A 15,545-nucleotide genomic window follows, 5' to 3' on the forward strand; every position below is an offset into this window, starting at 1 on the left:
TTTAAGAAGTTCTCCGGAGTGTTCTGAAATGTACTGCCTTGCTCAGTATTAGTTGCAACACATGAGCCACGACTGGAGTGCTCTCGAGGCTGAGCTTGTGGCTCTAAGGTACAATGTGCTGGAGAAAATGGTGGTGGGTTTACTATTCTATCAATGCGCGTAACCCCATGCTTTCCGTCATTGTTGCTCGGAGGCTGTGTCTATATCAGCCCACCGAGGAGTAGTGGCACACCATAAAGACGCACACTGCATTAAGCATGGGAAGCCGCACTCTTATGTAGGCAAGTGTATGATCGCTTCGTGATTTGGTGCACTGTAACCGATAAAAGACGACAGAAAGCACCACTGGTTGATGAGCATTGCTGAAACAGCTAAGCACTCTAGACTTTTCGCTTGAGCACTTCACACGGTTAGCACTACTAGCTCGGCCTGGGGAGTACTATGGCCACGGCTTGCATGTTACAGCTCATACCAAGTGTAACAGTACATCGTTAAATTTTCAAATTCAATTATGTGTTAGGCAGCTGCAGTTTGATGACTTCTGTGAATGCAATAATAATCAAGAGTATTTTTTGCCATGCCAAGTTTATTCTTTTAGGGCTGCTAACTGGGTTTAAATGCTGTTGAGCGTACAAAATATCTAACCATTATTATTTTGTGTGCCCATTCAGTAAAAATAATTAGACTGTGTCAAGCGCATGCATGCTACCAGGCTTCATGCATGGTAACAAGTAAGTCTGCTTCAGTTGTGCTTGGCACCTCAATTCAGCTGCCTTGAATAATGCATGTACTTGGGGATTTTGATATTGTGATTGTGAAGATCTTTCTTTGTATTTTTCCCATGGCCAAATACACACACAAGTAATATCAAAGTACTGTGGAATTGAATTAGGTGCTCTGCAGCAGTACACCCTCACGTCCTTACTCTGCACCTGCTGGTGGACATTTGCCCAACAGCCACAGTTGAGCTCATGCTTGAGTATAATCATTAAACAAATTCACATAAGGAGAGCACTTACTTTATTTGAAGATAATCTTCAAGCAGGCCAGCTAACTTAGGAAAACATTGCTGGGGTATTCCTTGAGAAGAGTACACTAGGTAAAGAGTGGCCTATGGCTTAATTGTTGTGGATACAGACAGCCTTATTGACTGCTGTTGTGAGCAGACATTTACCCACGTACCAGTATGTGTTGGCTGCATAGAACATAAGGGGGAGGGGGGGGCAAGTCTGTGGTATTCCATGTCGCTTGCCAGGTGGTGCGTCCTTCTCCTGAACCAGACGACCTCTGTCCTGTTGAAGCTGCTGGCTGAAAGTGCTTTACCGTGTTGATGACTGCCTCAGAATATGGAAACTTTTTCAGAATGTGAATTTCATTGGACATTCCCATAATATTGATTTAAACTTTAATACAGAACTGTTAAACATACTTATCTACATGTTATTAGGCATGCAGTATTTAAGAAAATGTTCACTTGGTTCATCATCCACTGTACTCCTTGATGCACAGATAATGCACAGTGGTATATACGAAACAAGCTGTGCAGAGGTGCTGCATTCTTTTCTACCTTCTTGAAATTTCAACATCTTGTGTGTTAGTCCCCTCTCCTCCCATTTTTTAAACATGTATGCTCGTTTCAGTGAGGTTGTATGACAGTGCACTCAGGAAGGACTGTAAACATACAAGCAAATGTGTGCACAAACTGAGGGTACAATTGCCCGGAAAGATGGTAGAGAGTCATACAGCTATGGGGTGGGGGGAGGAAGCTCGATACTATCGTGCTCACATTGAAATGAGTTATTGACTTATAACAATGTACTTTCAATTATGCTTGCATATTGTTGGTTGTTTCAAATAGAATTATATCGTTCGAGACTATAATTGTGGAAGCGGACATGCTGTGTTTAAAGACTTGCTGCTGGAAATCTTTCTATTTCAAATGCAAGAGTGTTGTTGGGTGCTCTAAGTTTGGAAATAAACCCACATGTGCTACCTGAAGGCATCAATGTTTTCCCTTGGTGTCTATGTTTGTTGGCTTCTTATGATATGATTAATAAAAATTGGGCCCCTAGGCTAACCCCCCTTTCTTCTTGTTCATTACATAACGAAGGTCTTGAATCCAGCAACATTGATGCCTTCAGGTAGCATGTGTGGGTTTATTGACCAGTTGCGTTCTCCCAAAAAGATCACGTAATTGTGACGCCTGCAGCAGAAAGGATGTTCCACCTCCGCTGCCAAGGTTTGTGAGTGGTGGTGTTGGCTAACACTCTCAGGGTCAGTTGTAGTAGTGACACATAAATACCCAAGAAAGTGGATGGGAAGGTGGCGCCACGGTAGCTCAATTAGTAGAGCATCGCACGCGTAATGCGAAAGACCCCACCCCACCTGCGTTGGTTCCCCACCTGCGTCAAGTTGTTTTTTCAGCCGTATTCAATTCCATTAATTTATAGTTTATTTAATTCAGTTAGTAAGTACAAGTAATTTCCCCTGTGTTTTCCTTGATGTCTGTTGGCTTCTCTAGACAAATAAATGATTCCTGTGAACTTCGTAGTGAGAAACAGATGGCTAAAAGTGTATTACTCATAACCTCTAAAAATTTGAATTGATACTTGCTTTCAGTAATTGGAAATATGAGCAATGAGTGCACATTATTTCACCTCCCATCACTTTACTAATGGCATGAGCAGCCTGAAAAATGATAGCAGAATTGATAGTTCTGCATACAGTTGAACATTGTTATAACGAAGTCATATCCAACATGACATTACCTGTTATGTTCAATATTCATTATGAGCATATATTTGTGACAGGCTTATATTGGCTAGAAAAAATATGGATCTACTTTGTTGTATTCAGTAATTCATTATATCAAGGTTTGGCTGTATTTTGATGTTTTGGTTATCTAAAACAAAAACATAATTGTTAGCCTTATCTTATGCATTGTTTGTCTATAAGAAAACTAACTGTAGCCATTTGTGTGGGTATTACTGTGCTGCCAGTGCATAGCAGTTGTCACATCCCCGCTCCCCCCCCCCCTTAAAAAGAAAGAAAGAAAAAAAAGAGCTAGGAGAGAGCAACAATGCGCCATCTCTTCATTATATCATTATGGGAAGCTGGTATGTGTTTTCCAGTTTACAATACTCCGAATTTTGTATATACATTGTCTTCTGTAGTTTGGAATGTCTAGCGTGGTAAGAGAGGCAATTTGGTGCGGCCGCTTCCACAAAAGCGTGGAAACTGTTACACAATCTCATACGTGACAGATAAAGCCTGTGACATTGCCTTGCAGCTCCAGTGGAGAGGGGCCGCCAACGAAAGCGCATCCGCAAGGCTAACTCTGGATCTGAATCCTCTGAAGAAGGAAGCTCGGAGGTGACAGCTGCTCCCAGTACCCCATCAAAACCTTCAGTGCATCATGGCAAAACAGCCCAAGACAAAACTGCAGATGTCAAGTTAGAGAAAGTGAAGTCAGAAAAGATGTCACTGGACAGCAACCCAGAAGACAAGCCTGCTAAAGAAAAAACTGCGCAGGACAAAGTGCCTCTGGACAGAATGCCTCAGGGTAGAATGTCACAAGACTTGTTGCCTGACACAGTGCCACAAGAGAGGAAGCCACATGACAAAATACTTCTGGACAAAACACGAAATGGTGCTGACGAGTTTCTACGGCGCCTCTTTCAGTTCATGAAGGAACGCAACACCCCTATTCAACGTGTGCCTCATCTTGGGTTCAAACAGAGTAAGCCTTCTTTGGTGGTCCCTTTTTCGTTTTTTTTTTTTGTCTCTTAGCATCAAATGCAATATGCTCGCAGTCACATGTAGTATGCACAATAGGGCCATCAAGCACTAATACCTGCATGCTTTCAATAGTGTGCAGAATATTTTTTTGTCTTCTAGTTATGTATATTTTTCACATTTTACAGCACAACCAGTGGGCACATTTGCTGGCAGGGCACATTACATTCTTGTAACGTCTTCAGTTTTGTGTGATGTGCATGTCAGTACAAGCCTCGTGCTGCATGAAAGATGTATCTGTCTTGATTATTTCCAGCATGCTTTATGCCTCGGTAATAAAAAAAAAATGATGTGCAGGGACAGTGTTATGATTATCATTGTGCATCTTGCATGTGGCTTCAGGCAGTTATTTTATTATGTGCCTTTAACATAGTATGAACAAGAAGAATAAGGGGACTAATAAGTTGAGGAAACCATAGGGGGAAATTGACTGTTCTCTTTAATGTAAATGTAAAATAAAGAAAGGGAAGGGCAAAAGTGGACAAAAAAGAAAACTTGCTGCAGGCGGGAGTTGAACCTGCAGCTTGTGCATTATGTGCATGATACTCTTCCATGGAGCAACACCAGTGGCTGTCCACGTGCACACTCTTTGGGTATTTGTGTACGTGTACTAGGTCTAGTTTATACATATCGAAGCAAAGGTTTCTTTGCCTGCTATCCTGAGTTCCGCGTTGTTCAGTGCTGTCTTGTCACATACAACAGTTTATGAAGCACCATATGCTGACCGACGAATACTGCCAGTGAGTGCACTCATGTTCTGCATAATAAAACATTAAATTGTGCCATAAATTTTATACATATGATGTCAGCTTATAGGGATCTCTAAAAGGCACAGATATTTTAATGGAAGAGTGCATAATATTCAACAGCATCTTTGATTTTCGATTTATGCACTACTCTACTCTTTGACAACTGGACATGTGCCACTGGATGCTCTGGCCTATATATATATATATATATATATATATATATATATATATATATATATAACAGAATTTTGACCAACAAAGTAATTCCAGTGAGTGTAATTGTTATGTGTAATAAAATAAGTCTTGACATAAACCTATGCATATAATGTAAGCTGATAGGTATCTCTAAGGAGCACAGATGTCTTGATGGGATAGCGCATAATATTCAATGACTTCTTTGATATTCCTAAATTTATTTTATTATGCTACCCCATTCTTTATCCATTGGGTATATGTCACTGGGTATGTGCCACTGTAACGCAAAGGGTTCAGAATCCCTAAATGTATTTACATACGTGTTGTGCTTCTCTGTGCACACAACTTTCATCACTATTCTTCCCTCAACAAACATCACACACTTTCTTAATCCCTCTAACATTGCTGCATTGACGTTAAACAGAATCGCATGCATTGCATTTAGTTGTGTAGCATCAACCGCTTCACATAGGTAGATTCCAGCTGTGCATTGGATGTGCGTAATTTTTTATGTATTTATTTTTCTGAGTGGCTGTCCATACTAAAAGTGCATCATACATAAATATACATCAAAGCTAAAGTAGAGTCATGGGAAGCCGAAGGGGGGTGTGTAGTAAGAAAAGGGTGGGCGGGTGGGGGGGCTTTTTATGTAGCTACTAAATAAGCCGCACGTATTGGGATGTGCACTCCACCGAAAGAAAGTTTGGACTATCCAACCATTCCTAGCATTGGCCGGCTACTTTTTTGTGATACGTTCGTAAGGGGGTTCTTGATGTGACTGCCTAAGAGAATGATTTAAACATGGAGAGTGTGAGCACAGATGCTGACCTAAATACTTCACTACCCCACTTCAGGAAAACAGCATTTGTATGTGCATTCAGAATGGCCGTTTCCACATCCAGATAATGTTTTTCCTTCAAGATTGTAGATGAAAATAGTACTCGGAATGTCTGAAACACATCATGAATCAAAATCCTAGTGTACATGAACAATATTTTGTGACAAACAGAAAAGAGATGTTGCTTGTAAAATGCTATATTAAATGTACAATACAGAAGTTCACAGGAAGATGGAGTCTTCAAGTGAGCAATTTACAGACACTGGGTGTAATAACTCACAGGAGCTCGCGCACTCCAGTGTGCCAGCTTCTGTATGTTTTAGCTACAATCACTGGCCTTTATTGGCAACAAAATTACAGCCCCGTCTCACTGCAGGTGGGTTGCTCAAATAATAATAAATATAAAAGGTTCCTACACAGTGTTCAGGTTAATTTTGTAGCTTGTTTCTCCTTTACTTAAAAACACTGCGTATAGTTGATACTTGTCTTTCTTTAAAGCAGTTGCATATAACTATCATGAAGGGGAGATTTCAGTGTTTTACTTAACGTCTGCTGCCGGGCTAGTTGGTACATGGCTTTTAGAAACGGTCTTAGGCGCAAAAAATAGGACACGGAAAACATAATAAAAAGGGGGCGGGGGGGACGAAAGACTACGAAGATGTCAGAAGAAGGTGGCTTTGTTGTTCAGCTGGTCGCCGCCTTTCGTAGAAAAGTGACCGCAGCTGTAAGAAAGAATTTCAAGCAGACTGACTTCCTTCAAAAATTAAAAACAGAAATGTCTTGCAGTCAAGTTACTGAAGAGTAATCACCTTGAAGCTTTAAGCAAGGTCATTGATGTACAAGGTGTCAAAGTACAATTGGGAACTACCTACAATTGAACCTGCAAAGCTTAGTTGGCAAGGACCTGTTTCTAGTACTCGGTTTCAATGAAATTATCAAGTACTTGGATGAAGGCCTCCCGACGGTCACCGTGGGGTTTTCCATTGAAATAGAAGATCTCTTCTTCTGTGATACCGCATGATGGTTTCTCTGCCGCAATAAGGCAGCAAGTACGAGAAATTGGTGAAGTCATCTCTCAGAATATGGCAGGGGTGAGCACAGAGAACTTTCTTGAATGTGCTCCTGTCCGTTGTCTTTTGTTCTGTTGTCCCTGTCCTATTTGTTGCGGCCAGAACCGTTTCTAAAAGATTTCGGTGCTTTCTCACAATGGCCTTGTAAATTGAATGTAACGTTCTTGCAAATGACCTAAGGAGCACATAATGGCAATAAATCCACATAAATTGTGCATTGTTGTTTTTACCATCGCTATGGAAGTTTGCTTCTAAGTTTGAAACTTAAATGTGGTTCTCCCTAATAATTGGAAAGAAGCCACCCAGTGCAAGTATATGCATAAAGTTACCATGGACAACAACAGAATACCTGCAAATGAAGCACTGCTTCTTTCAGTCAGTCTTGGTTCAGCTTAACCTGTAGTCGTTAAATTCTGAGACATTAGCACCTTTTATACCTCTGCTCTTCTAAGTGCTGTCTATGATGAGTGTTCTACTGGTTCACAATTCTGCTGTCCGAGTTGTTAAAATTGTTTTAAGAAAAGGATGAAAAAAACAACTTTTTAATGACACCTTAGCATACTGTAAAGTCTTCTTTTGTTTGTACAATATTTATTATTTGTTGTGAGGCCTGGAAAGCTTAGCAAAATATTTCAATTAAGACTTCTCTATGCTGATGTTTTCTTTTTTTTATGCTTGAATGCATTTATGTTTTAAAATAATTCTTCTGTTTACGTCTAAAAATATTGTGGGGTTTAAGCTACGCAGTGGACTGTGAGGGACACCGTAGTGGAGACTCTGGATTGACTGTGACCATCTGAGGTTTTTTAAGGTGCACTGAAATATAAGTATGTGAGCGTATCTTCATTTTGGCCCTAATGAATCGAACCCGTGATGTCATGCTCAGCAGCAGTACAGCATAGCTATTGAGTCATTTTTTGAAGGAACATTAAAACTGCACAAAAATAGACGAAGACAAGCAGAAGGAACATACAATACACCACGAGCGCAGACTGCAAACTATTTATTCTTGGTGTTCAAAGCATAGGCTGTTTCAAGCGAGACTCCAGGCGTGTGACCACATCGTCACTCATACATTATGCAGGTAACTTAAGAGAGGATTCTGCAGACTCATTGCATAATACTGCTTGCGCTGAATAAACATCAGGGAAAATGTGAACCACTCTACGCTACAATATATATATATATTAAACAGACAAAAGTGCTGAAGACGGCACCTGTCTCTTAACAGTAACTAAAGTGTAGACAATAAGTGAGAGAATGAAAAAGTGCTGTGGTACCTATAAAACATGGCAAAACAAAGTCAACACAAGCGATGAAAAAAGGGTACGAAAGACTACGAAGATGTCACAAGGAGGTGGCTTTGTTGTTCTGCCGGTCGCCGCCTTTGGCAGAAAAGCGACTGCAGCTGTAAGAAAGAATTTCTAGCAGACTGACTTCCTTCTAATAAAACAGAAATGTCTTGCAGTCGAGTTACTGAAGAGCATGCACCTTGAAGCTTTAAGCAAGGTAGTTGAGAAAAAAGTGACATGTCATCTTGAACTCTTCACCGGTAAAATCCATAAACCGGACTGCCCCCAGCGAGCCATCGTTTCAGAAAAAGAAACTTGGCAACGTACTATTGGTAACTGTCTACAATCAAACCTGCAAAATTGAATTGGCAAGGGCCCGTTTCTAGTATGCAGTTCCAATGAAGTTATCAAGTACTTGGATGAAGGCCTCCCAAAGATCTCTTCTACTGCGATGCCGCATGATGGTTTTTTTGCCACAGTAAGGTAGCAAATACAAGAAATTGGTGAAGTCGGCTTTCAGAATATGGCAGGGGTGAGCACAGAAAACTTTCTTGAATTGTTATACTTCTACCTGAGCTCCACTGCCATCAAATTTAATGGAAAATATTATGTGCAGAAGGCTGGGATTTGTATTGGTTCTTTTGTTGCATCTGTTATCAGCGGGTTGAACAATGAAATCCTGGTTAACAAGCATTGCGCATTCTTCAATATGTAAACTATTACCTAGTCATACTTCACCTGTCCGCACAGGATGACCTTGATGATGCTGCCAATTCCATTCAAGAAATATTTGAATCTGCCTCTGGATGTCTCACCTCCACTCATGAGTTGGCCAGTGATAACTGCCTACAGTTCCTGTACCTAAAACTTCATTTCTCTGCCAAACACATCTCTTGGGTCTTACCATCCGAGGACAAATAAGACTCCGCTGCCATTTGAAAGCGCGCATTCCAAGCTTGTTAAGCGCGCTGTCATAACCTTAGCCTGTAAGTCTGCCCTAGAAAAAATCCTGCGAAAATAAAATAAAAACTACTTTCGATCAGCAAGTGCAGCGCTTCCTTTCAGCTGGATACCCTGAGAATTTAATCACCTGCGCATGTGAAAGTGTCTTGCAGAAACTAGGATGTTGCAAGAAAACAGAAAGAGACTATAAAGAAAGGTAAACTGCATGTTATGCCCTAGATTCATCGCGTTTCGCACAACTTTAAAAAAGTGGCGAGCTGTTACAGGGTCAAAGTCATCTTCTCGGCTCCATGTAAACTCAGCAGAGTGTGCCCTTTGGTGAGATGAGAAAGTAAGAGTAGGCCTCAGTGTGCAACGAAGCACAATAAGCAGTTCACTGAGTGTATTTCTGGGGTTGTGTATACAGTTCCCCTCACTGGTGACAGCTTCTGTATCGAACAAGTCAGTAGGCATGTGAACATAACTGGAATGTAAAGAATAACGCAAGATGCACTTTAGCCCAACATTGCAAAGGATGCAAAGGTAAAGGTTACAGTAAGCAAAAGACTCCTTGCAAAGTGATCTTGGGAAACGCAACATTTTTATTTAAATTGAGAGACCAGATGGAAAGGAGATTGTCGAAGAATTTCATATAAAAAAATTTTGTGATAAGTGTGTCAGCACTCTGTGGGTTTTGCTTTTACAGTAAGAATTTGCTATTCTGGAAAGCCACTTGTAAAAATTCATAACTTTCATGTGCGTTTTCTTTCTTCCTTTTTTTTTCCATGAATGTAATTGCCCGTGAGTTCAAGCTGAGCTTCATCAATTTTTACCATGATTTATTGCTCTTCCCTCATGCCATATTTCACAAGTTTTCAGGTATTGCTTAATATTGTCACCTTTGCCTTTACTTTGGTTTATTATTGTTTTATTATTGTGACATCTTCGTAGTCTTTCGTCCCCTTTTTTCGACAGTCGTGTTGACTATGTTTTAACCACGTTTTATAGGTACTGTCACGCTTTTTTATTCCCTCTCTTATCGCCTACATTTTGGTTACTGTTAGGAGACGTGTGCCGTCTTCGTTTTTTTCTACGTTCAATATATATGTTTTTTTCGTAGCATAGCTTGGTTCACGTTTTCCCTGATGTTTATTCGATGTAAGCAGTATTACATGATTAGTCTGCAGAATTCTCTCTTATGTTATCTGCACAATGTGTGAAGGATGATGTGGTCACAAGCCTGGGGTCTCGCTTTAAACAGCCTATGCTTTGAATAGCAAGAATAAATAGTTGGCAGTTTGCACTCATGGTGTGTTGTGCGTTCCTTCCGCTTGTCCCTGTTCTTTCCTGCAGTTCTAATGTTCCTTCAAGTATGAACCAATTAGCCAGCAAGAGTGTCCTACCATTGAGTCACCGTGGCAGGTTTTATGCCACTTCTGATTTAGAATGCATACCTTGATTATGAGTGTGGATTGCTTATTTATGCTTTGCTAAGAGTTTTCACCTTCCTTTTTTCTGCACAGTTGACCTCTACCATTTCTACCAGTTTTCTCAGCGACTTGGTGGTTATGAAAAGGTATGTTACTCATATTGAGTTTGAAGATTTCAGTGTCTTCACTGCTCCCTGCAAAAATAAGGCTGCTTTATCACTTGTTAGCCTAAAATCTTTGCTAAAAGTATGACATTAATTCTCAGGAAAGCTTTTATGGTTTTGTCTTGTATAGCTGACAATTTCATCTCGCATGCTTGTCTTGTATCTGAAGCAATTGCTGTTGCTTAATATGGTGATGTCACGTAAAGTCTGTTTGAGTAGATAGAGATTATGTAGGTATTGACAATGTGGCTATCGATGTGTTAATAACTGTTGATGAATTTTTGGCAGTGCTGGGGGAACCCATATTGCTTGAGATAAATATGTTTACATAAACACTTTACAGCATGCTTGTCATTTGCTATGTGTGGACACTGGGTTATATTGTGTACAGACTGCTCATTCACGGGCAATCCTTCTGACAAGCATTTAATTTTATTATTTGTCACACAAAGAATGTCTCTACATACACTTCTCACTTTTAGAAATAATATTTCCGTGCATGTAATGGGAAATTCTAGTCCTCTGGAAAGCATGTGCAAAGCGTTCAAACTGTTGCATCTGTTTTTTTCCTGTCATGCATAATGTTCCAATGCTTGCTACACCAGGCTGTAGTTTCCCATAAAGTATGCACAAAGTGGCCTGTTTCATTACCTTACCACCTGTGCACTGAGGTGCATAGCATGCTTCTGCTGTTCTGTCATTCCACTCACTTCACTGGAGCTGCCATGGTGCAATACTGTATTTACCCAAATACAACACTCCCATTTTTTTTCAGAGTAAATGGTTACGAAAATTTCCTGCACGTTACAATCGGATACAAAACCAGAACTTCATTTGCAGCATTTAGAACAGCTTACCATCATGGCCATTAAAAAATGACAACTAAGCACATTGCTGTGGGTTCATTTTGTGCTCAACTACAATCTGGAGCGTTATTCTTGGTCTATCACTTTTGTAGATCAGATCACTTTTGCGAGATTTCGCATGACTCAGCACCAAATCCGTTGGCTTATACAGCCGCCAGCATTTCTGGTGCTGTGCCAAGCTCATTGTCTGCGCACAGTTCCAAAAACGCTGTCGGCCGCATATTTGCACAAGTCTGTTGCTGAGTCAGGTAAGATCTCGCGAAAGTGATAGTAGTATCTCTAAAAGTGATCACTTAAGAATACTGCACCTGTGTGCTTGGTATTTGTGTCAATGAAGCGTAAACTGCAACAACATACCGCTTTCATTATGAAAGCTCATTTTAAAGAAAAACCCTTCTGTGAAGGTAGATTCTGCTCATCTCATTTTTTCTTATCACATACGGTGGGGGGGGGGATGATGTTACATTCAGGTGCACGCTAGATTAAGGGCTGTGTTAGAATCAGGTAAATGCACTACTGAAAAATCCTAACTTGCAACTGAACATCACGAGTTCGAACACTGCTAGGGACATGAATTTTTTTTTTCTCTAAAGGTTTCCAATGGTAAGCCTGAGTGAGCTAATTGCACGTGAACAAGAGAAAGAGAGAGGGAATAAAGGGAAGGAAAGACAGGGCGGTTAGCCACTGTAAGTACCAGCTTGCTACCCTGTGCAGGGGAAAGGGGTAAAGTGAATGAAAAGTGATAAAAGGAAAAAATAAAAAAATAATACAGTGAAAGAAATTCACACTATAACGCAATACTACGCACTACAACTTTTAAAGTCGGTTGCACAATTCACAAGCCCTTAGGAACTTTAGCAGAGCACTTAAGGCCTCAATTGTCAAAACGCATCTTGACCAGTGTTCTAGAATGTTTTCCTCTGTCACAGGGCGATTGTCCAGCTTATCGAGCATCTGTATAATGATCGTCACCATTAGATGCAGGCATGGACAAAATATTATCGCAAACTTTTCGCCACATGTAACTGCTAGATACACTGTTTTTGTTGCAACAAATGTTTTGGTTGTGCATGCTGCATTGAAGAAACGTGCGCTCAAGCATGCGTGTTCTTGCCCCACAAAAAAATTATTTCAGTGGGAATTCTGTCCTTCATTTGTCACAGTCTCTGTTTTGATGTCTTCTGGACCTGTTCCCGTTGCAGTGGGAGGTATGCAGCTGAAGGGAGCTGTAATGGTCATGTTGTCCTGTACTTGCATTTGTGGTAACTTTGAGGTTTAAGTTTATTCATTCAGACAGTCACAATTTGTAAGCTTGACTCTATGCACAGCTTTCCACATTGCTTATGTGGCTTTGTTCTGGTGATCTTCTTCTGCTTATTTCTATAATACAGTGTAATCAAGTGCTGCTTTTTAAAGCAGTAGGGCTATTGAGAATAACACAAAGTATGAGCCAAAGTCCAAGTTTCTGCATTGGGTGCAGGCCATCAGTCAGGCCTTTTGTCGCAGGCACAGGCCTTTTGTCGGCACCTACGAAATAATGATGATATTGAATAAAGTTTGACATTTTAAATTAGGTGCGTCTTGTCTGGAAGTAGATCAGTTTTATGAAGATCTTGAATTAGCGATGAGAAAAGTGCAAACTCAGTGTACTGTAGAAATGGGCAACTTCAATGCAAAAGTGGGGAAAAAGCAGGCTGGTGAACAAGCAGTTTGCAACTATGGCGTCGATTCTAGGAACGCTAGAGGAGAGATGCTGGTAGAATTCACAGAAAGGAATAAGTTTCTAACAATGAACACCTTTTTCAAGAAGCGTAGCAACAGAAAATGGACCTGGAAAAGCCCGAATGGTGAAACAAGAAATGAAATTGACTTCATACTTTCTGATGATCCAAGCATAGTGCAGGATGTAGAAGTGATAGGTAGGGTAAAGTACAGTGATCATAGGTTAGTGAGGGCTAGGATTCACCTCAATTTGAAGAGAGAAAGAGCAAAATTGGTCAAGAAGAAACAGGTCAAGTTAGAAGCAGTAAGGCTAAAAGCAGACAAGTTCAGGCTGGTACTTGCAAACAAATATGCAGCCTTAGAACAGAGAGATGATGATGACATCGAGCTAATGAATGAAACCGTAACTATGTTGGCTTCAGAGGCAGCAATTGAAGTAGGAGGCAAGGCACCAAGCCAACCAGTAGACAAGCTCTCCCAAGTAACAAAGGGCCCAATAAAAAAAACGACAAAAAATGAAAGTGTCCAACTCAAGAGATAAGATAGGATTTGCAGAACTGTCAAAACTGATCAACAAGGCGAGAATAAGTGATATTCGAAACTATAACGTGAGAAAGACTGAAGAAGCTGTAAAAAATGGACGCAGCCTGAAATCAGTGAGAAAGAAACTTGGCATAGGGCAAACCAAGATGTATGCACTAAAAGATAAGCAGGGTAATATCATCAACAATATTGAAGATAATGTAGAAGCAGCAGAAGAATTGAATACTGACCTGTACAGTACCCAGAGGAGTCGGGATACCTCAGTTGGAAACAGCAATGAACAGGATACAGAAACTCCTCCTGTAACTAGCTATGAAGTCGGAAGGGCCTTGCAAGACATGAAACAAGGAAGAGCGGCAGGAGAAGATGGAATAACAGTCGATTTAATCAAAGATGAAGGAGACATAATGCTTGGAAAACTGGCGGTTCATTATTCGAAGTGTCTGTTGACTGCAAGGATCCCAGAAAACTGGAAGAATGCAAACATTATACTAATCCACAAAAAGGGAGACATTAAAGAATTGAAAAATTATAGGCCCATTAGCTTACTCCCAGTATTATATAAAATAGTCACCAATTTCCAATAGAATAAAGGCAACACTGGGCTTTTAGTCAACAAAGAGAACAGGCTGGCTTCAGGAAGGGATACTCTACAATGGATCACATCCATGTTATCAATCAGGTAATCAAGAAATCCACAGAGTACAATCAGCGCCTCTATATGGCTTTCATAGATTACGAAAATGAATTTTATTCAGTAGAGATACCAGCTGTCATAGAGGCATTACGTAATCAAGGAGTACAGAACGCTTATGTAAATACCTTGGAAAATATCTACAGGGGTTCTACAGCCACCTCACTTCTACACGAGAAAAGCAGGAAGATACCTATAAAGAAAGGGGTCAGACAGGGAGACACAATCTCTCCAATGCTATTCACTGCGTGCATGGAAGAAGTATTCATTAAGCTATTAAACTGGGAAGGCTTAGGAGTAAAGATAGACGGCGAATATCTCGGGAACCGTCGGTTTGCCAATGACATTGTTCTATTCAGCAACATTGCAGATGAGTTACAACAAATGATTGAGGACCTTAAAAGAGAGAGTGTAAGAGTGGGTTGAAAATCAATATGCAGAAGACAAAGATAATGATAAATGCCGAGCAAAGGAACAAGAGTTTAGGATCGCCAGTCGGCCTCTAGAGTCTGTGAAGGAGTACGTTTACCTGGGTCAATTAATCACAGGGAACCCTGATCATGAGAAGTAAATTCACAGAAGAATAAGAATGGGATGGATCACATACGGCAGACATTGCCAGCTCCTGACTGGAAGCTTACCATTATCATTGAGAAGGAAGGTGCACCATCAGTGCATTTTACCAGTGCTGACATATGGGGCAGAGACTTTGAGACTGACAAAGAAGCTTGCGACTAATTAATGACCGCGCAAAGAGCGATGGAGCGAAGAATGCTAGGCGTAACATTAAGAGACAGAAAGGGAGCGATTTGGATCAGACAACAAAAGGGTATAGCCGATATTCTAATTGACATTAAGAGACAAAAAATGGCACTGGGCAGGTTATGTAATGTGCAGGTTAGATAACCGTTAGACCATTAGGGTTGCAGAATGGGTACCAAGAGAAGGAAAGCGCAGTCGAGGACGGCAGAAGATTAGGTGGGGAGATGAAATAAGGAAATTCACGAGAGCTAGTTGGAATCGGTTGGCGCAGGACAGGGGTAATTGGAGGCCTTCGTCCCGCAGTGGACATAAAACAGGCTGTTGCTGCTGCTGCTGATATGGTGATGATGATGATGATGATGTCTTCATGCATCCTGCATTAATGTCTTCTCTGTTGTAATCTGGTCACATTTCTTAAAAAAAAAAAATTGTTGCTGTTGTTTGATCATTGCTCATGGTACACCGAATGGTATGGTGGCAATG

General features: G+C 40.7%; 1 protein-coding gene across 1 annotated transcript in view; it reads left to right on the plus strand.

Annotated features, from left to right (window-relative positions):
* Positions 1 to 15,545, plus strand: part of LOC135907895 (AT-rich interactive domain-containing protein 5B-like) — an 80,045-nt gene that overhangs the window by 18,825 nt on the left and 45,675 nt on the right. The window contains exons 3-4 of the mRNA XM_065439650.1: positions 3,290 to 3,739; positions 10,405 to 10,457. Of these exons, the coding sequence (XP_065295722.1) occupies positions 3,290 to 3,739; positions 10,405 to 10,457 (503 nt within the window). The remainder of the gene's footprint in view (positions 1 to 3,289; positions 3,740 to 10,404; positions 10,458 to 15,545) is intronic.

The sequence above is a fragment of the Dermacentor albipictus genome, chromosome 1 (assembly GCF_038994185.2).
Source record: "Dermacentor albipictus isolate Rhodes 1998 colony chromosome 1, USDA_Dalb.pri_finalv2, whole genome shotgun sequence".
NCBI lineage: Eukaryota > Metazoa > Arthropoda > Arachnida > Ixodida > Ixodidae > Dermacentor > Dermacentor albipictus.